This window comes from Myotis daubentonii, chromosome 3 (genome assembly GCF_963259705.1).
Source record: "Myotis daubentonii chromosome 3, mMyoDau2.1, whole genome shotgun sequence".
NCBI lineage: Eukaryota > Metazoa > Chordata > Mammalia > Chiroptera > Vespertilionidae > Myotis > Myotis daubentonii.
Genome location: NC_081842.1, coordinates 162,556,771 through 162,579,335, shown reverse-complemented (window position 1 = coordinate 162,579,335; position 22,565 = coordinate 162,556,771). Strand labels below are relative to the sequence as shown.

Here is a 22,565-nt window from a genome sequence, read left to right as displayed (position 1 = left end):
AGGAAGGGAGAGGGGGTGTGCCCACAACCAAGGTACATGCCCTTGACCAGAATTAAACCTGGGACCCTTCAGTCCCCAGGCTGATGCTCTATCCACTGATCCGAACCGGTTAGGGCGCAAAATAGTCTTAAAGCATAATAAATTGAAACAATTTGGAAGAAGTAGACTGACTATTCTGAATTAAATATTAAAATATAGTGTATCATAAAGATAGATGTTTACTTTCCAGTTTAGTTTAAAACTTGAAATACTTATTTGCTAAGTAAATGTACTTCAGGATTTGATTTAATGAGCAGATAAAAATGTGATGATTAGTGTACTCAATTGCTGAAAATTTCTATTATACTGTAAAATGATTGGATTGCAAGTGTTTTTTAACATTTCTCTTATAACTTTACTAGAGGCCCGGTGCACAAAAATTTGTGCACTTGGGGGGGGGGGCGGGGGCGGTCCCTCAGCCGGGCCTGTGCCCTCTCGCAGTTTGGGACCCCTAGGGAGATAACGACCTGCTGGCTTAGGCCTGCTCCCAGGTGGCAGAGGGCAGACCCAATCCCTAGGTGCAGCCCCTGGTCGGGCTCAGAGCAGGGCTGATTGGGGAGTTGGGGAGCCGCCCCCTGTCATGCACAGAGCAGGGCGGATCAGGAGGTTGCGATGCCACCCTCAGTCACGCTCAGGGTAGGGCCGATTGGGGGGTTGGGGCACATCCCCCTGTCACACTCAAGGCAGGGTCGATGGGGAGGTTGCGGCGCCACCCCCTGTCACGCACAGACCAGGGCCCACCAGGGGGGTTGGGGCTCTGTACCCTATCACGCACAGAGCAGGGTCAATCAGGGGGTTGGGGAGCTCCCCCCTGTCACGCACAGAGCAGGGTCGATCAGGGGGTTGGGGCGCCGCACCCTGTCACACACAGAGCAGGGCCGATCAGGGGGTTGGGGAGCTCTCCCCTGTCACGCACAGAGCAGGGCCCATCAGGGGTTTGGGGAGCTCCCCCGTGTCATGCATAGAGCAGGGCCGATAGGGGAGTTGGGGCACCGCCCCCTGTCACACACAGAGCAGGGCGGATCAGGGGGTTTGGGCGCTGCCCCCTGTCACGCTGATCCCAGTGCCGGGAGGCCTCGCGGCTCCGCTGATCCTGGTGCTGGGAGGCATATTACCCTTTTACTATATAAGATATTGGCCTGGTGCACGGGTGGGGGCTGGCTGGTTTGCCCTGAAGGGTGTCCTGGATCAGGGTGGTGGTCCCCACTGGGGTGCCTGGCCAGCCTGGGTGAGGGGATGATGGCTGTTTGCAGCTGGTCACACACCCTTCAGGGTGGGGGTCCCCACTGGGGTGCCTGGACAGTCTGGGTGAGGGGCTGAGGGCTGTTTTCAGGCTGGCGGGTGACTGAAGCTCCCAACCGCTCTTTTTTTCTTTTTTTTTTTATTCTGGGCCAGCTTTAGCTCTGGCTCCAGCTCTTAGGCCTCAGCTGCTGAAAGCAGGTTTCTGGCCTTTGTTTACCTTCTGTATTTGAAACAATGTTGCGATCCTGCTGGCTGAAGCCCGGCCGACTAAAACAGGTTTCTGGGGTTTTGTTTAGCTTCTATATTTGTAACATAGCTGCTTAGAGTTGCAGCTCAGAGGTCGGCAGCAGCAGGCGGGGAACTTTGGAGTCCTCTGTCACTGAAGCAAGCAAGCCTCATGTTCGCTTTAAGCTGCCTGGCTGCCGGCCGCCATCTTGGCTGGCAGTTAATTTGCATATTGCCCTGATTAGCCAATGGGAAGGGTAGTGGTTGTATGCTAATTACCATGTTTCTCTTTTATTAGATAGGATTTTTCCTTAGAGAATTTATATTTCTTTTTGTCTTTGCTATATCTTGACCTTAAAATCATTATGATTTTCTTCAAAGGGTTATTTAGGTTATTGTTTTCACTGAAAATATTTGTTTTAATCTATGTACTATTTGGGTTCTGTATAGAGGAAATTATTTGCTATTACTATTTTCATATACAGTTCTTGAATGATTAGAATATGTGATTTCTGAATGTGGCTGCTTTCTAAATCCCATACAGTCCTTTCATATTTATTTTATTGTAGAATAACTTATATTAAATTAGCTTACTGTTCACATCTGGTCTTGCTTCTTTACTGTTTCATTTACCATTACCTTGGTGATGCAGAATAATTTGAATTCTTTGCCAGATGGTTTCCTCCAAGTATCCATGGAGAATAATGCATATAAAATACTGAGCATTGAGCCAGACACCCAGTAGGTGCTCAATGAACAACTACTTATTATTACTGATTATTAACTTTATGCTTCCAACTATATCACTTCATCTTCATTTCCTCTTCCCATTTTCCAGTTCTCTATTTCCAATTATTCCTTAAAAAGTCTTTGAATTTCAGCGAATTAAGGGTTATTTCTTTGCCCACTTTTCATCTCCAAGTGTTTATTGTTGCCATGCAACTATAAAACAGGCTCTTTAGTTCCCGAGAAAACTGCACATGATTTAACAAATCCTGTGTTTATTTTCTCCCAAGTATTTGCTTACTGGATACATACATAACTGGGGTGGGGAAGGGTAAGGATGTCAGTGGGGGTGGGTGGCAGTGTTCGTTTCTTCAGAACTAACGTTACATGTTGTAATTAGAAGCTATATTTGCTGGAAAAAACAAGTTAGTAAATTTATGATTCATTTGATGATTACATGTTTGTTTTTTATCAACAAAGTAATGTTATTGCTTTTAGCAGACATATAAGGTTATACTAATTTAATCCTGGTATTTTTTTTAGACTAATGCATATTTGATTTTATAGTTGATACTTTTAGGCTGTTAGAAACATCAAATGCTACTGAGTAGAAATACTGTAGATCAATAATCTGGGTTGAACTGTAAACCTAGATGTAAAATGAAGACTTACTACTTTTGATTAATTGTAGTTAGTTCATTTATCTTAGTAACAAAGGTCACTTTATTTTATGCAGTCATATTTACTGATATCTACTACTACATAGTACCATATGAAAATCTGAGAGGATACTAAAGAGGAGTATAAAACACAGTTTCTACTGTAGGAGTCACCCCCAAGACTGTAGCCTATCCCATTCTTTTCCTGTTCTGCAACCCTCCCTCCCCACCCTGGCAAAGAGCTGCTCCTTGGCCACTCCCAGGCATAGGTTTGTGCATACCAGTAGTGCTGGCTGCCTGGATCCTGGGAAAGCCTATGCAAGCAGACTTGGGGCTATTTGGGTAGGGAAATCCAGGATCCTAGGTACCCAGAGCAAGGTCTAGAACAGTGATGGCGAACCTTTTGAGCTCGGCGTGTCAGCATTTTGAAAAACCCTAACTTAACTCTGGTGCCATGTCACATGTAGAATATTTTTTGATATTTGCAACCATAGTAAAACAAAGACTTATATTTTTGATATTTATTTTATATATTTAAATGCCATTTAACAAAGAAAAATCAACCAAAAAAATGAGTTCGCGTGTCACCTCTGACACGCGTGTGATAGGTTCACCATCACTGGTCTAGAAGGAAGGGCATGAGTTCTGGGTGACCATGCCTCTTGACCCTGTGGACTTTGTACCTTGTAGGGTTTGGTGCACCTTGTAGGGCCAGAGCAGGTGTGCCTGTTGCTCATATCTAATGGTAATTTGGGGTCAGGTTATGTTATGAGTATACCTTGACCACCATCTTGCCAGATCCCTTTATTAAACCATTGCCAGATATTCTTGACTGTACCATCAGTTTCCTTCTGTAGCTATAGCTGATACAGCTGGCTCCTTCAATGAGATTTACAGTAAAGATGAACTTGATATAGGCCTTGAGGGAAACTTTCACTTTCTAGGCAAAGAATAAGAGAATTTAGAAATTAAAGGAAATTGAAAGGCTATGGATTTTAATGTTCCTATCTATGCCAATGCTGGGCTGACCAGCAGACGCTGAGCGATGGATGAGTGATTACTCTGACATAGGATTGCTGTGAAAGAGAGGGCTAAGGGACTGCCTGGCTAAAGGAACCAGACAGCCTCAATCACCTGCCTCATTAGGCTTTTATTGTAACAGCAGTTTGAGATAAAGTTTAGCTTTTAGATATAATCAGTAGGGTAAGTAATCTTGGGGGGACATATGTGTCTGCAGTGTCCTTTAAGCAAGGACACCTAAAGATTAAGCATAAGGATTCCAGTAAACACCCGAGGGTCTGCACATGCACAGACTTGTTTGGAAAGGTCAAGGAACAATTAGGGGCACCACCTCCTGCACTCCCCTAAGTCAGAATTCCGATAAACAGGGTGGGCCACCTTCAGCACACTTCCCTTTTCGGAATGTCCTCCTTACAAACTTTCCAAGTCTCCTGTGCTCCTCTACATGCCAATCTTTTGCCCTATTTATTTGATACTAGAGGCCCGTTGCATGAAGAGATTCGTGCAATAGGCCTTCCCTTCCCCTGGCTGCCGGCACCGGTTTTCCTCGGGCACCCGGGACCCAGGCCTTCGCTCCGGACAGAGCCTTCAGTCTTCGCTTCGATGCTTTGCCCCTACGTATGCAAATTAACCACCATATTTGTTAGGTTAATTTACATACTCTCCTGATTGGCTGGTGAGCGTAGCAGAGGGATGGTTAATTTACATGTTTGTCTATTATTAGGTAAGATTTTATTTGACACAGCTTAAAGATAGTCTTCTTTTTGAAGTTTTTCTTAATTTCATACACTCTAGTGTTCCCTCATATTGTGTAGGCATTGGTAATGTACCTGCCATATACCATATGGTGACTCACTTCTCTTCCTACTTTTCTTTAATCAAACCTCAGTGAACTTTTTATCCATACACTACATTGTGAAGTTAGTTGGCTCTCACTTGATGGGAATGCATCATTTACTTATTAGGTTTTCTCTACTCTTTTTTTCATTATCCCAAGATAATTAAGGTAATACTATTTTGTGCTACAGCAATCATAAACATAAAGGCAAATTCAGGCCCTGAGGTCCTGTAGCACTATTCCATTTTCAGTGAGTATGAACCAACATATGAACCAGGATATGTTTATTTTTTTTTATTTTTTTTTGGCAGTGGTTAAACTTGGAAAATTTATTAACTTTCCCACCTCACTAATCACTGATATTAGTAGCTAAATCATATATCTCTTCAGGACAAAATAGACACTATTGAGTGTCTATTACATCCTATGGAGAACTTCAATTTTAGGTCACAGCATTAAGAGCTTCTGGTTTTAGTCCCATAAGCTCTCTTTGAAATGACCCATAGGATATGTTTATATTATAAATCACAGAAACAAAACACAAAAATTTTAAAGTTACTCTAAAGAAAGTAGGCTCTCCTCTCTTCTTTCAGTACAACCGCTAACCTTATTTTTAGAAACATGAACTTTTAGGACTGAATTGATGTGAGAGGTGAGGGAAAAGGAAAATACTTGGCATGATGACTCAAAGATGCTGGTCTGGGCCACTGGGTATGTGACCCTATTTACTAAAATCAGGAATAAAAAAAAAAAGGTGCTTTCAGGAGAAAGGATGATTTGTATAATCTCAGTTTCTCATTTTGAGTTTCCTGCAGTACATTCCCTTTCTGGTAGACTGGACTGTGGATATAAATTTGGAGTTCAACAACAAAAAAGGTCAAGCCCTGACCGGGTGGCTCAGTTGGTTGTATCGTTGTCCTGTGCACCAAAATGTTGTGGGTTCCATTCCTGGTCTGGGCACATACCTAGGTTGTGGGTTCCATCCCCAGTTAGGGTGCATATGGGAGGCAACCAATTGATGTTTCTCTCTCTCTTCTATCCTCTCTTTTTAAAATAAATAAAAACACAAAAGTAAAATCAAACACATATTCTTGAAGGATTCAAAAACAAACAAAGAAGCCTGGCCAGTGTGGCTCAGTGATTGAGTATCAACCTATGAACCAGGAGGTTACAGTTTGATTCCTGGTCAGGTCACATGTCTGGGTTGGGGGCTTGATCCCAGTAGGGGGTGTGCAGGAGGCAGCTGATCAAAGATTCTCTCATCATTGATGTTTCTCTCTCTCCCTCTCCCTTACTCTCTGAAATCAACATATATATAAAAAAACCCAACCAAGACAATAGATGTGGTCATTCAGGGAGAACAGTATGCAAAGAACAAAAAAATGGCCAAAGAAAAATAGCCTTGGAGAACACAGTTTCTGCAGAGTAGCAGTTAAAGAGAAGAGGTAAGGAAGTCAAAACAGAGGCCTGACTTAAGAGTGAAATGGTTATTGCAGTCAGAAACTTTCAAAGGTCAAGTAAGATAAAGGTGGAAAAGAGTGAATCATAGCTGATGGATTAGGAAGTGCTGACCAGAGTCAGAGCAATTTCAGTGGAGTGTGGGGGCAAAGTCTGATCACAGGGAGCTTAAGAGTAAAGGGGGAAGTGAGGAAATGCAGCTAATGATTCAAGACAGTTTTGCTTTGTTGTGAAAATGTAGCCAGAGGCAGCTGCAGAGATGGAGGACAACTTGAAAACAGTGTAAGAGATTTGGCTTTTGGCTATCAATGATGGCATCAGGTGGGGAAGGACTAGAGTCCTTAAAAATAGAGGTTCTTTAGGAGTGAAGACAGATCAAGGGTCAAATAAAAAGAGGTTTCTCGTCCTAACCGGTTTGGCTCAGCCTAGCTGATTTGGCTCAGTGGGTAGAGCGTCAACCTGGGGACCGAAGGGTCCCGGGTTCCAGTCAAGGGCACATGCCTGGGATGTGGACTCCATCCCCAGTGGGGGGCGTGCAGGAGGCAGCCAATCAATGATTCTCTCTCATCATGGATGTTTCTCTCTCTCTCTCTCTCTCTCTCTCTCTCTCTCTCTCTCTCCCTCTCCCTCTCCCTCTCCCTCTCCCTCTCCCTTCCTATCTGAAATCAATTATATATATATACTAGGGGCTTGGTGCACGAAATTCGTGCACTGGGTTGTGTGTGTGGGGGGGGAGTGTCCCTCAGCCCAGCCTGCCCCCTCTCACATACTGGGATCCCTCAGGCGTTGACCCCCATCACCCTCCAATCGCAGGATCGGCCCCTTGCCCAGGCCTGACGCCTCTGGCCTAGGCGTCTGGCCTGGGCAGCAGGGACCTGCAGTGGCAGCAGGGGGGGGGGGGGGGGGCGGGGCGCGATTGCGTGGGCTCCGCCCCTGCCCCTGCAGGATGCCTCTGGCCTAGGCGTCTGGCCCGGGCAGCGGGGACCCACAGCTGCAGCGGCCCCGCGATCGCGATCGTGGGCTTCGCTTTAGGCCCAGGCAAGGGACCCCTAGCTCCTGGGACTGCCAGCTTCGACTGTGCCCAGCTCCCATCGCTGGCTCCACCCCTACTTCCTGCTATCACTGGCCAGGTTGGCAAAGGCGTCTGATTCTCTGATCATGGCTGGGGGGCAGGGCAAAGGCGGCCCCAGGACCGCCTTTGCCCTGCCCCCCAGCTCTTAGCTCCCCCCTGGGTTTCCAATCACTGTCAGTGGCAGGGGGCTTCTTCCTGCTTTCCCTTTCGCCTCCCTGCATTGTGCCTACATATGCAAATTAACCACCATCTTGTTGGCAGTTAACTGCCAATCTTAGTTGGCAGTTAATTTGCATATAGCCCTGATTAGCCAATGAAAAGGGTATCGTCGTACGCCAATTACCATTTTTCTCTTTTATTAGTGTAGATGATTTCTCTGAGTTTGGAGAAGGGCAGTGGGAGGAGTTACAGACAAGGGGTGGGGAATTAAGGGAGTTTACACAATACTTTGAGAAGGACCCTCAGGCAGGTCCACTGCATAGACCTAGAAGGGCGTAGGTGGAGCTGTGACTTGGGGAGAGTGCTGAACATTGGACAGAGAAAGCTGCCAGGAAGGAAAAAGTAAAAAAAGGTTACCGAGAGGCATGGAGGGTATTTGAATATGAATTTAATGTGGCACCGATCTCAAAACTTTCCCTTCCAATTCTGCCCTGCACGGTGAAGTAAGGCGCAGAGAAGGCAGATGAAGGTGGACTTGAACTTTAAAATTCACATCCCCAATGGCTCAGACGTACAGACACCAAGGTGCGTGTCCCGATCGTGTGAGTGCCTACCACACATTTATGAAAGGCACCGCGAGGGCCAGCATGTTTGTATTCTAAGACGTGTTGTTCTGTAGCTTCAGCATCCCAAGGCTTTTAAGGAAATCCAGCCAATTTTAAAAAGGGGGTTGGGGTTGTTGGGGAGAAACCCGGAGATGAGACGCGAGAATGGGTAGAACTTTTCCTCTCCCCAGATTCATCCGGAGGGATGACAGATGGCTGCTCAGGGGGAGAAAGGGGCCCTGCCCGCAGCAGCCAGGCGGAAGCACCTGTGCTATTGGTCCAGCGGCCGCTCCCACCTGCGCGGAGCCCTAGGGACCGCGAGCGCAAAGTCCGCGGCGCCGGGCCGAGGAGAAGGCGGCCGGCAGCGCAGGTGGGCCCGGCCCGCGGTCAGGCACGATGCCCCTGGGGCTGCGGGTCACGAAGAAAGACAAGTCCAAGGAGACCTGCGCGCTGGTGGAGGGCGAGCCGGAGGGCGCGGACGGCAGCCACCTCCCGGCGCCCCCGCGCTCCCCGGCCAGGCTGGTTTTCTACACGCAGCTGGCGCACGGCAGCGCCACGGGCCGAGTGGAGAATTTCTCCAACATCCGGGAGCTCTACGCCAAGATCGCCGGCGTGTTTGAGATCTCGCCGTCCGAGGTAAGGCCAGGTGTCCCGGCGCAGCCGCTCGCCCTCGCCCCGCCTCTGCCCCTGCGGCGCTGGCGGAAACTGGCCGGGTGCTGGGGCTCCGCGTCGGAGGCGGCGGGGAGCGCGCTGGGAGCGCCCAGGGGGAAGGGAGAGAGTCTGAGCGGGAACGGTCAGTCCCAGGGCCCGAGAACGGGGCAGTCCCCGTGCTCGGAGACCCGGCTTTTGGGAAACCAGCGACCTTTCTTTCTTACGCAAACGGGGCCCGAGCGCCTTCCCAGAGTTGAGTTCTAGCTGCCCCGATGAGCGCCTGGACTTTATCTGGACTTGACTCTCCTGCTTCCTCTTAAGGGGTGAGGGGGCCTCGCTGAGCATCTCTCAGGAGAGGGGACAACGACGTGCCTTTCAAAGGATACCAAGCCGAGGCCCACTTGGACCCAATTGGCCCCTCATGTCACTAATACCAGAAACCCTTTGGTGGTATTTCCGATAAGCTTATTATTTCCAATAAGGGTGGGCAACAGAGTTACACTTCACTACGTGGGAGCAGTTAACATTTTCAGAGGAAATCAGCTTTAAACTTTACTCCGTATCCTCGAAAATGGACCGAAGTTTGCCTTCATTAGATGGACTGCATGGTGCCAGGAACTGGGGTTCGGTATCAGCGTGATTTCGAAAGCACTAGTTTATGTGGACGGTGATGCGGCCACGTCATTGACGCCTGCCCAAGCGAGCTGCACAGGTAGGCGTGAGACGTTAGCTCCGGAAAGTGTGTGTCCACCTTTCAAGGAAAAGCACAAGATCTCGTTGCCCTGTACTCCCGAGAGCAGGGGGCTGACTTGGAGTGGCACGGAGCTAGCGGCATTTGGAGATCTGATCTTTAATGTTGTTTATCAGGTCTGTTCCGGCGAAATTGAGGTCAGGGCAAAATTCCAGGAGGAGATGAAAGAGAGCTGGAAGTGTAACCTTTTGTTCTGTCAGGGTTCCCAGGCACTGGGGTAAACCACAGACCTCTGTGAATTACGTATGTTCATGTAGAGGAGTAAGTACTTGGAGGTTTTCTTTGTAGTAGGACGTTTTGGTTCAAAACGCACTTTCACAGGAATAATGTCCTTTGATCCTGTCTAGAAGAGGCTGGTGTCTGGTCGTTCCTTGGGTCCCTAAGGACAGGATTGGGAGGCTGATAAGCCTGGCTGTGGGGCCAGGCTCTAGCACTCATTGGCTGTGGGGCCTTGCGCAGATGTAGTCCCTTAGTTTCAGCCACCTATGCAATGGAGATTAGAACATCTACTACGAAGGGTGATTGTAAAGACTGAAGTTTACATATAAACTGTAGGGGTTCAGAACCAGTCACCCCAAGATGTGCCTCTGTGGTATATGAGGATTGTTTGAGCTAAAGACAGCCAAAACCCTGCTGGCTCAAGAGAAACTTTTGCCTTCCCTTAACTACCTAGAAGAACTTGAATAGGGGACTTGTTTATAATATTACTAGAGGCCCGGTGCATGAAAATTCATGTACTGGAGGGGGGCCCTCAGCCCAGCCTGCCCCCTCTCACAGTCCAGGAGCCCTCAGGGGTTCTACGCAGGGCTTAGGCCCACCCCACAGGGAGCGACAGGCAATCAGGGGAAGGCACCGTCCCCATCAGCCCCTTGCTGCTGCTGTCTCTGGCCTCCCTCTGTGGGAGGCTACTGGAAGATAAGGGGAAGGCGATACCCCCATCATGCTTCTGCTTCTGCCACTGCCGGCTGCTGCGACTGCCTGAGCCTTGGGTCTCTGGGCAGCGGCAGCTGCCATCAATGGCTTGCCTGAGCCTCAGGCGGCTGCTGCAGCTTCGTCTGGAAGGATGTCCGGATGGTTGTCTGGAAGATGTCTGGTCTAATTAGCATACTATCCTTTTATTAGTATAGATCAGAGGTAACCATTGGGCAAACTTCTAATTACTGAATATCTGCTTCTATCCTTCTGCAATGACCTTCCTTCCCTCTGAAGCCCTAAGGTGATTCTTAGCTCAGAATGTCATATACACTTCATTTTCGCTTTCTGTCTTTGAACCTCTCATGTATATGGGGTTACCATATGTACCTATGCATTAAACTTGGTTATTTTCTCTTGTGAATCTGCCTCCTGTCTATTTGATTGTTAGTCCAGCTGCAAGAACCATGAAGGTAGAGGAAAGTTTCTTTCTCCCCCACAAAACCTATCAGATCGCATGGTATATGGTCAGTGCTTCACAAATTGTAACCAATCATATTAATACCTAACAGTTAAATGAGGGGGCTGAAGTACAAAGTGATTGGGCTTTGGCCAAGGACATGTAGCTAGTGCCCCCCCACCCCACCCCAAGAAAAGCTGGGCTGCTACTTAAATTTGGAACTTAAGTGAACTTGTTAGCATACTTTAACTGTCTCTCCTGTACCCAGGGACTCCAGATTTACTTACTTTTCATTAAGTCTTCCTCATCATAAGATGGCATTATTTTATTCAATCCACTTAATCCCTGAGAAGTATTATTCATATCCTTGCTTTACAAAGAGGAAACTGAGGCTTTGGGGCTCAAAAAATTTTCAAAATTACACATGGTAAGTGGCAGAGTCTGAATTTAAACCCAGGTTTTTTTCTGACTCCAAATTCCATGACATAATATTGCTATATTGCTTCCCAAGTTTTCCATGGTGTCCCAACCATAGCTTGATAGCCATGTTCAATATTTTCAGTTTTCAATGCACTGACTTGCAAGATAAAATTCCAAGATAATATAAACAAGGTGATGTGCTGTATCAAAGTTCATAAATTTTTATAGCCTCAAATATATTAGCATGTTTATGCATATACCAAACATTAATCCATGTTTTCCATTTGGATTAAAAAGAGTTAAGTATATCCAGATAAAGTATTGGCTATTATAATATAGTAGGTCCTAAGTATCACAATAAGTTTGAAATAGAAGTCATTTATTAAAATAAAACAAACACCAGTGAGATCCCATTTCCCATCCTATTCCCTCTGCAAGAGAAATATGATGTAAACTTTTGAGATGTCAGTGGGGACAAAACAAAAATTTTCCCCCCTTACTACATGGTTAACTCAGAAGTCCTACCTTTTCTCTAGAGAGGTGGCTATCTATAATAATAAAAGTGTAATATGCTAATTAGACCAGACAGCCAAATGACTTTCCAGACTACCTTCCGGACAAAGCTGGCCTGTGAGGGCCGAGCCACTTGCACGAATTTCGTGCATTGGGCCTCTAGTGAAGATATAAAAAGCACTGTATGAGGAGCTCTTTACTGCGGAAAACAGGGAAGGAGTGGCCTGACCTGATGTCTGGTGCAGCTGATTCAGGCAAATTTACTGGGAGTCCATGATGGCTGGTATGTGAGTCTACAGTGTGATCGTTCCGTCCTCACCGTAGCAGAGAGGCAAGGATTCTTTTCATTTTGCAGTTGGGCTAAGTGAGCCTTTGAGCATCTTGTCCAGAGTCAGGGACAGAGCCAAGATTCAAATCCAGGTTTTCTGGTTCCAAGTCCATTACATAGCAACTGTGAGATTCTTGGTCACTGTACTCAAATTCCAAAAACAAACCAGCAAAGCTTCTTTTTTTAAAAAAATTGTCTCTTCAATTAAAGCCTCAAACTATTGCCTCAAGAAGATGCTGTTGTGAAACTGACAAATGTGGTTTATCACCTATTTGTGGTCCCTGAAGGAAGAAGCTAACAAAACCTATGACTCACTTGCAGGGTACAGTCTGTGATCATTACCTTGAAACAGACGGGCAGTTATGCAAAAATCCCTTACAGCTGACATTGTTTTTTTTTTTTTTTAATTAAAGGACTAAATGAGAAAGTAAATTAATCTTGTCTAAAAGAATAGTTAACTCATAACATTAATGCAGGGCAGTTTTACAAAAAGTTTACTATCATTTAAAAATATTCATGTTATATAAATGAGTTGATCATTAAATTCTTGAGCCATAGTCATAAAATTTATTGAAGAGGCATTTTGAATAATCGACCACTGTAGTTATTTAGCAAGTAGTTTGTGCCATGGCATGTTTTCTTAATTTTCTATTATGGGAAAAGATTGTAGGAAAAAGGTATTGAATTTGAAAGAGCTTTTTAAGAAATCAGTTTTGTAGTTAGATACTTCACATGTCTAGAAATGGAAAACTCAAGTTTTTTTTATATGTTTCAGAAATTATTTCCTTTAACTTGGTCATATTAAATAGTTCATTGAATAAGTGGATCAAGCAAAGATAGCCCCGTCTCAATACATAAAGGCAGTCAAATAAAGCAGTGTACTTGGGAAGCAGAAAAGGCAAGAATTGTGATTGTCATTTCAAGTTCCATATTTAACATAAAGTCATGCAGTTTGTCTCTGAAAAATGAAACAGACCTTCTCTTGCCACCTGCTCCCATCCCTGATGCTATTACCCCATTTCTCTCTTAGAGGAAAATTTAAAATTTGCTATCACCAATGAGATACATTCTGTATCTTCTCTCTCTGCTTGAAACACCCCATCTTATATGGAACACAAATCCCAAATCCAATGATGGGCTACAGGCCCTGTTCCCTCTCTAACATCATTGTTCCTTCTGCTTCAGCTAGTTTCCTGGCTATTCCTTGAACTCCGGAGCCTAAGGGCTTTTGCACTGGCTGTAGCCTCACCTGAACCTCTTCCTGCAATTGCTCTTCCTTTAAGTCTGCTCGAGTATCACCTTCTCAGTGCAGCTGGCACTGATCATCCCATTAAAAATTACAACACCCCCATTCCCTTCCTCACTCAATGTTCCTCCATGGACACTAACATCCCATGTATATTTAACTGATCTGTTTTGTTTATTGTCTTTCCTCATCCCGTGTACTAAAATATAAGCTCCATACAGGCAAGGATTTTGTCTGTTTTGTTTACTGATGTAGCCCCAAGGGCCTGGAAGTGTACCTGAAACATAGTTGGAGCTCAGGAAATATTTGTTGAATAAAAGCAGCCTAACAAATATAGTACTTAAAATCTGGTAGCTTTAATACGAAGCTCTAATACCGGTATCTTAAGTAGGTGTTAATATTTTAATATTGTAGTGTGAGGAAAGAGACCAGTCTGGGAGGGGGTTGGAATGAGGAACATCACATGTATCTTGAAGGGGAGGAGGAGTAAGAGGGTGAAGGATGGAGACTGGGAAGCTAAGTAAGAGGTATTTGTGTGGAATGCATCTCTACAAATTCCAGAAATTATGAATTTGGAGGCTCCGTTGCAAGCAAAATTGCTTCCTGATGAATTACAGTGTATGGGGAGCTGCCTTGTGAAGCTTCCCAGAAACTGCTTCCTTTTCTCAACTTGCTGGCACTGAGCTCTCGTGAAAGTCAGTCTTCTGTATTTATGTGGCGCTTCTGGAGAACATGAACTGCACTGCGGACTTTATCATTTCCCAGCAAGGCAGATAATTGGCAAGGGAAACCGTGGCTTTCTGCTTCATAAATAGGAATTCTGGGAAGAACAGAGTGAAATGGGGGTCACTGGCTTGCATATTGGCCTCCAAGGAAAAACAAATAACAAAAACACACCAAAAATGAAGGAATTGGGAATTCAGTGTGAATATTACTGTTGAGGTCTGAGAACTATGAAGCCCAACACACTGAGTAGAAAGAGTGTGAGAGGGAGAAAAGCAGCCCCTGATATGTGGGAGCTGGCCTGACACGTTCAGGTAGGCCTTGCACGTCTCCTGTTTGACATAAATGGTTTCACAGAACACTGACCTCTGATAAGCTCACTCTGACTGTGATGGATGAAGACAAAAATAAGAATATTCTGTAATCATGTTTGAACAGAGACACCAACATGAGCGTTGCCCAAACCGCAAAAATGACCAGGTGACTGGCATATCTTGGCAGTACCTTACCCAGAGCAAACCCACATGTCCTTGGACCTGCCCCCAAATCGCCTAGCTGCCCTAGCACAAGCCCAAGTCCTTTCCAACACCCTCTTACTGAGGTCCCTTCCTCGCCCCCCCCCCACCCCGCCCAAGTTCCCCCTGGTGTGCTGTCTCCCATGTTGTAAGTCGCAAGAAAACTAGGGGTGAGAATTCCTGATGGTCCTTGGCTGGGCAGCATTGACAGTTGTCATTGCTGGATTAGTCCAAGGTGCTTTCTAAAGAGGCATCTGAATATGGTTTCCTTGATCCCACCCCTCCTCTATTTTAATATTTTGATGCTCTGGTCATATGTATCTCAAAAAAAATCCTTCAGGGCTCTCAAGTACTTACAATACCATGAACTGGGTAGATCACACACAACAAAAAGTACTGCTCATGGTTCTGGAGGCTGGGGAGTCTAAGATCATGACACCAGCATGGTCACCTGGTGAGGGCCCACTTTCTGGTACATAAGCGATGCCTTCTTGTTATGCCCTCACATGGTGGGAGGGGCTGGTCTCTTTGGAACCTCTCTGATGAAGCACTAACACTTTTCATGAGGGCTGTGCCCTCATGACTTAAGAAACTTCCTAAGACCCTACCTACTAATACTATATATCCCCTTTGGGGGTTAGGATTTCAATATTTTGAAAAAAATGTTTTGGGCATATACAAACATTCAGACCATAGCACTTACAAATAACCCCCACCAGCCAAACAATGTCTCCTATTCCTGCTGCCTCTTGAGTCCTACATCCTATGCCTACTGCTCTAACTTCGTCTAATAGTCCCTCTACTTCTTTCTGAGGCTGAGACTTTAGAAATAAAGCTTGTTCCTAGAGTCACTGGATGGTTTAGCTGCTCCATAAATGTCTGATAAATAAAAAAGTGTGGATACGGTAGCAGATAAAGCTGACGATGTAGATAGTAAGAATACAAATGTCCTTGAAGTTGTTCATATATTATTCTATAGGCAATGAAAATAACTCAGATGTTTTTCAGAAGAGGAGTGACTCATGTTGTATAGAGTAGAGACGTAATCAACCATTCATTCACTATGTCTTCTTTATAAATGTTTGGTTTAACGTGGATATAATGGCATTTTCTGGAATTGCATTATATCGTCTGAGATGTTCTAAATATATTACAATCATTATGTGTGCTTATTCTCCCTCATGAGCATCAGCCTCATTTTTTTGTATGAAAAATTTAAGCAACAAAACCCCAAAAAACAGAACAAACCCAAACATGACTCATTTTGAGAACTGGGATGGTAATCTAACCAGTTACCTTACAAAACCTCATTGCTAACAGGAAGATAAGAAATGGATAAGCCTGTCCAGTGTGGTTCAGTGGTTGAGTGTTGACCCAAACCAGGAGGTCATGGTTTGATTCCTGGTCAGGGCACATGCCCAGGTTGTGGGCTCGATCCCCAATAGGAGCATGCAGGAGGCAGCCAATCAACGATTCTCTCTTATCATTGATGTTTCTGTCTTTCTCTTTCCCTTCTTCTCTGAAATCAATAAAAATTTATTATTAAAAAAAAGAAAGAAAGAATTGGATAAGACTGTTGTTTTTTGTGCTGGAAATCTCCTGAAGTTTCAGTGTGGAGGCAATTCTAGAATGACGTCCAAATTCCTGGGTGGGTTTCGGCCACTCCCAAAGCCCCTGTTACCTCAGAAGCTGAGGGCTGGCCCCTTCTCTCACTGGCTCCCGGCACTCCAGTGGGCATGGAAGGCTCTTATAGGTTGCAAGAGATGGGGACACTTAGGTTACCGTGGCAGTTGTATGTATGTATTTGATTGTTTATATTACTAGGATACAGGGAGATAAGGAAGCATGGATAGACTTTGCACTGGGCAGTCAGGTGCCATGGACATCTAGAACATGACTCATGCTGTCCAGGTGAAAACAGTAGCTCTAGACCAGTGATGGCGAACCTATGACATGCGTGTCAGAGGTGACATGCGAACTCATTTTTTTTGGTTGATTTTTCTTTGTTAAATGGCATTTAAATATATAAAATAAAATAAATATCAAAAATATAAATCTTTGTTTTACTATGGTTGCAAATATCAAAAAATTTCTATATGTGACACGGCAGCAGAGTTAAGTTAGGGTTTTTCAAAATGCTGGCACGCCGAGCTCAAAAGGTTCGCTATCCCTGCAGTCTAGACTCTGCAGAATCAAGAGCATGTCAAGGTGTCCTTCACCTTCTATGGCGGCCTCTTTCTCTCCCTGCTTCTTAACTCTGTTCTTGACTGATTCTCTCTTCTCATCCTTTTGACTTTGCACCGTTAAGCCTCTTATTGCATCATCTTTCTGTATCTCTTGTTCCTTTGCCTCTCTCCTTTTTTTTGTGCCTCACTCTGTGTCAAATTGAAACACCCTAGGAGAGAGTCTCTGTGTTGGTGAGTGAGGGGACAGTGCAGGTGGGCAGGACTCTTGGGCCTCTGAGTCAGGGCCTCATCTCTGGTCTAGTGTGCAGGGTCATGTGGTACAAAGACAGGTGAACAGTGGTTAAAGGAGTCCTGTCGGAGAGGATCATGGGCATGATCATGAGCAAGATTTCTTGAATTAGAGGTTTGGCAGGTACCTGCCATGTCCTATCCAGAACATAAAACTTTTTTTTCAGTTCCCTATGACTTTTATGCATTGTTCTTCTCTTTACTTGGAAATTTTTCTTCTACTCTTTCCCTGTTAACTCTGTTGAAAGATAATCTGAGGCATATAAAAAACTTTGAGTTTACTTGAGCGAAATTGATTAAATTTGGGCAGCATCAAACCACAAGTGGTTAGGTGCCCTCCATAGACAGGATTTAGGGGCAAGGTTTTTATAGAGAAGATGTGGACTCAAAGCAAGGACATTATTTGATTGGCTAGAGCTCAAGCAGTCAAATTATTTGGGAAAGGCTCATTGGCTGTTTGCCTTTAGATTTTGATTTCTTAACCCTGGGGCACTTACAGGTTTAGGTTTTGGTTTGCTTCTGCAGGCTGCTGAAAGAAATTACTCTGTGAAGCAGAAGTCCACAATGGAGCTACAGCCAAAACGATGTTAAAACCCATTTTTATCTTAATTGAAAAAATAATCTATGCACATAGTAAAAATGAAAAGCAAGTGCGTCACCCATTACCATGGTTCCCCAGTTCTCTTTTCCAGAAACTTTTGCTGTGGCACTTTCTGGACCATCCCTCCAGAGAATACTGTATGAATTTGTAAGTAGGTATGCATGAGTAAAGGAACATGCATATCTCTGTGAGTATAACTCCCCCCCCCCATCACTTTTCTCTTAACCCAATTAGAAGTACACTGTATTTCCGTTCTGCACGGTTGATAGTAGCAGAAGCAAAGGTGTGAACCTAAGAAAGAGGAAACCTGGGAATGGCAGAGTCACTGGGGTCCTGGTGGCGTCCCAGAGAGTCCCCAATGGCAATGAGTCAATTTTTTTAAAATATATTTTATTGACCTTTTACAGAGAGGAAGGGAGAGAGATAGAGAGTTAGAAACATCGATCAGCTGCCTCCTGCATACCTCCCACTGGGAATGTGCCTGCAACCCAGGTACATGCCCTTGACCGGAATCGAACCTGGGACCTCTCAGTCCGCAGGCCGACACTCTATCCCCTAGCCAAACCGGTTTCGGCAATGAGTCAATTTTTAAGTCTGCTTGTCTTTTTGAAAAGGTTGTCTGTGCTTCCTTGCTTCTTGGATAAGCCCCCATCACCTGAGGTAAACAAAGGTGTTCCTTGAAATATACAGATTGATGTTACTGATTAACGAAAGGGCTAGATCAGGGGTGGGCAACCTTTTTGTGAGTGCGTGCCAAAACCAGCAAAATCTCTGACTCAAAATTCTTCTGCGTGCCAACCCTAATTTTTTGAGAACATGTTACGCCTACTTGATACCTCTTAAGGTGTACGTATGTGAAGAACCTTGAAGAAATAATAAAATTCATTCGAGCGACAAAAACACAGTATACGATGATGAAAAATACATTTATTTTTTAATGTATACATGTACACTGATAGTCCGACAGAAAACTTTATGACTCCGTTTGATATTATTAGTGGGACTTTTCCTGCTGCATCACTGATGACAGAGATTTTACACCAGGTTTATATTTCGTGACCTTCAGAGATATGCACGAGCTACTACTTTCATCCGTCAGGCTACTCCTATTATGAGACTTAACAAAATTCATCACTGAGAACAAAGATTCACAATTGTAAATGGAAGATTATAAGAGAGGGTTTCGCGTGCCAGCAAAAGTTACTGGTGTGCCATGTTTGGCACGCGTGCCAGGGGTTGCCCACCCCTGGGCTAGATACTTGCTGAGGTAGGCAAAGGAAAGAGGAAGCCAACCAAGGCCGTCACTGCTGCTCCGGACTGGAATCTGAAACCCCCTGGCCTTTCTCATTCATCTTAGAAACTAGCCCTGCTGCTTGGGTGTGGTGAGATTTCTGAGGCTTTGTTGATTGAAATGTGTGGTGAGAGGTTGAAGCTTGGGCATGACTAATACCAAGGAGGTCCTGTGGCTTCTATGGACCAGTGAAAGGCAGGAAGGGACCTTTGACCCTGTCCATGATAGAGGCTTTGTTGTTTTAGAAACTTATCTGACCCACGATAAGTGGTAACTGAGAGGCTCAAGAATCTGAGCATTTAGAAAGTATATTTGCTTTGTATAAACATCTCCCTGGAGATAATCAAATCACATGCCAAAGAACAGTTCCAGCTTTTTTTTTGAAATGGCCAAAATCCAGGACCTACATCTCAGTCTGTAAAAGTCACAGGTTCTTAAGTTACAGTGTTAACTGTAAGGGACACACTGTGACAAGGTTGAGAAAATGGTAATTCTGTTCCATTCTTGAGAGAATTTACATATGTGTTTATTGCATTAATGTAGCAGTGGTTATGTGGTTGGTATGAACACTGTGTCGTTCATGACCCAGGGCCAGAACCCAATTTAACCACCTGAACCTTCTCACTAAAAGCATAAAACCAACAGGAGGTCTGTCTGCTGGTTCCGGGTGTGGGTAGGTAGTAGGTGCTGGTTGTGATTCCTGTCCCCTCCTTTCTCCTCCTGTGTCTTTTATACTTTCCCCCTCCTATCTTAATTTTCTGAAAGGTGATTGGGGGAGAGAAGCATATCTTGAGCATTAAGAAGAAATAAATTATCGTTGAATATGTACCATCATCACGTAACCTGTGTTATCTTGTCTGAAAGAGCAATTCTTACCAGAACCCCCATAACTGATTACAATCTATAGATGAGGCAGCTGGATCTCAGAGCAAAAGGAAATTACTCGTCACACAGTTCAAAGAGATGTCTTGATCTTAGGTTTATCTGACTCCAGAGCCTATCTTCTTTTCTTTACATAAGTGGTTCTTAACCTTATTGGGCCAAAAATTCTCCTTTAATAACAAATATTTAAAAAATGTTTTTATTGATTTTAGAGAGCAAGGAAGGGAGAGGGAGAGAGAGAAACATTAAGGATCAGCTGCCTACTGCACACCCCCTGCTGGGGACCAAGCCCACAACCCGGGCCCAGAACCGAGGCATTTGCCCTGAACAGGAATCGAACCGGCAATTTCTCCATGTATAGGATGATGCTCAATCAACTGAGTCACACTGGCCATGGCATCAAATATTTTATGGCACCACTTTTACTATCCTGAAGTAAAGATTTTTTAAAAAATATATATTTTATTGATTTTTTACAGAGAGTAAGGGGGAGGGATAGAGAGCTAGAAACATCGATGAGAGAGAAACATCGATCAGCTGCCTCCTGCACACCCCCTACTGGAGTTGTGCCTGCTACCAAGGTACATGCCCTTGACCGGAATCGAACCTGGGACTCTTGGGTCCATAGGCCGATGCTCTAGCCACTGAGACAAACTGGTCAGGGCCTGAAATAAAGTTTTAAATAATATTACTTACCTATACACATAATTTTAAAAAAATTAATGTATGTCTTACCTCTAATATTAGAAATAAATATGGACTTTAATATGCAAATACTTGGAAAATCTATCTTAGAAGACATAATGTAGCAGTCAGGTGCTTGTACCTAACTTCTAGTGAATCAGTTTGGATTTAAACAGAGTAAGAGCTTCTGGGTTACCAAGGGGGGCTCCATACCACATTGTTCTCGGTTCCCACGTAACTTACAGGGAAATTTTCACAAAGTCCAGAGCCCTTGGTGTCCTACCAACGAAGGAGGTGGAATCCTCAAATTCCTTGCAGGAGGAACCCACTTAGGTGGCACCAGCTTTGACTTCCAAATGGAGCAGTACATCTACAAAAGGAAGAGTGATGGCATCTACAGCAGGAATCTGAGCAGCACGTGGGAGTTCTTTTTTTATGTTGAAAATTCAAATAACGTGATCAGCATTGTTGTCCGTTACTTGATTTTCTGAAATTATGTACAATCCTTGGTAAGGTTCTGCACAATTACCTTGATTTACAAAGGCAGCCCAGAAAACCAGTCAATTAATTAATTAATTAATTGTTGCAGTTAACGAGAAAGAGGAAGGAGGAGTGTTGGGGGGTGGGGGCGGGGAGAGAGAGAGAATGAGATATTTGTTGTTCTACTTTTCTACTTGACTGGGGAAACCTGTAATCTTGGTATATCAGGACATCGCTACCTGGCCAGGACTTCAGGAAAATTCTTAACAAAATATACTTTATCTGTAACACAGAATTAGGGTCTAGGCTTATATAATTACTAGAGGCCTGGTGCATGAAATTTGTGCAGGGGGGGGGGTGTTGTCCCTCAGCCCGCCTGCATCCTCTCCAATCTGGGACCCCTTAGGGGATGTCCGACTGCCTCTCGCAATCTGGGACCACTGGCTCCTAACTGCTCGCCTGCCTGCCTGCCTGATTGCCCCTAACCCAGGGGTGGGCAAACTTTTTGACTCGAGGGCCACAATAGGTTCTTAAACTGGACCAGAGGGCCGGAACAAAAGCATGGATGGAGTGTTTGTGTGAACGAATATAAATTCAAAGTAAACATCATTACATAAAAGGGTACCGTCTTTTTTTTTTTTAGTTTTATTCATTTCAAACGGGCCGGATCCAGCCCGCGGGCCATAGTTTGCCCACGGCTGCCCTAACCCCTCTGCCTGCCTGATCGCCCTTAACCCCTCTGCCTGCCTGCCTGATCATCCCTAACTGCTCCCCTGCTGGCCTGATTGCCCCTAATTGCCTCTGTCTCGCCTTACACCCGGGACCCAGGATTCCCTTTTCTGGCCAATTGCAGGCACCCGGGACCTGGGCTTCCCTCCCTTTAGCTGGCCACAGGCACCCAGGACCCGGCTGGCTTCGCCCGGGCTGGCTGCAGCCACAGGGGACCATGGGAGGGCGGCTTTGCCCGGGCTGCAGCCGCAGGTGCCCGAGACCATGGGGTGGGCAGCTTGTCTCTCTCCTGGGCTACAGGTGCAGGCACTGGCATCTGGGACCGTGGGACAGGCGGCTTGTCCCTCTCCCGGGCCGTAGCCCTAGTCGCTGGCACCCGGGACTGCGGGGTGGGTGGCTTGTCCCTCTTCCAGGCCTGGGTGGTCCCCATTCCTCTCTCCCCATTGTTGAGTGTCTGAGCTGTTACGGTGTGCTGGCGTGAGGGCATGATGACCATTTGCATATTAGGTCTTTATTATATAGGATATACATATATTTTCTTTTCCCAACATGACTCTCTAGTGGGACATTTGAAAATCGTGTAGAATGCCAGACAGTTCTTCAATGAGTGGGGCATCTGAGTGGTAGAGTTCATATAGGCCTCTTACCTCATCGCCTGTCTCTCCCAAATGCCAGTGGTGTCACACAATCATTGTAACAACAAAAAGCCATCACAGAATTTCCACCTGTTTCATTAGAGGCCAATAGCACCCTACCCCCCAGCAATACTGCTTTATGCCAGGTTGGCTGAGGTTAAGTCCTTGCTCTACACTGTGGAGTTAGGAGGTAAGGGGAAAAAAGTGGGAATGCAAGAAAAAGGTTT

General features: G+C 45.2%; 1 protein-coding gene and 1 non-coding gene across 3 annotated transcripts in view; one reads left to right on the top strand and one right to left on the bottom strand.

Moving 5' to 3' along the window:
- Nucleotides 1-5,123: 5,123 nt before the first annotated feature.
- Nucleotides 5,124-5,251, bottom strand: LOC132232177 (small nucleolar RNA SNORA25). The gene has a single exon (XR_009452319.1). It is a non-coding gene; the product is annotated as a small nucleolar RNA SNORA25 (small nucleolar RNA).
- Nucleotides 5,252-8,402: 3,151 nt separating this feature from the next.
- GIPC2 (GIPC PDZ domain containing family member 2) overlaps nt 8,403-22,565 on the top strand; it is a 75,429-nt gene continuing 61,266 nt past the window's right edge. For both annotated transcript variants that reach the window (XM_059689095.1, XM_059689094.1), the window contains exon 1: nt 8,403-8,679. In XM_059689095.1, coding sequence (XP_059545078.1) covers nt 8,440-8,679 — 240 coding nt within the window. In that variant the 5' untranslated portion in view covers nt 8,403-8,439. The remainder of the gene's footprint in view (nt 8,680-22,565) is intronic.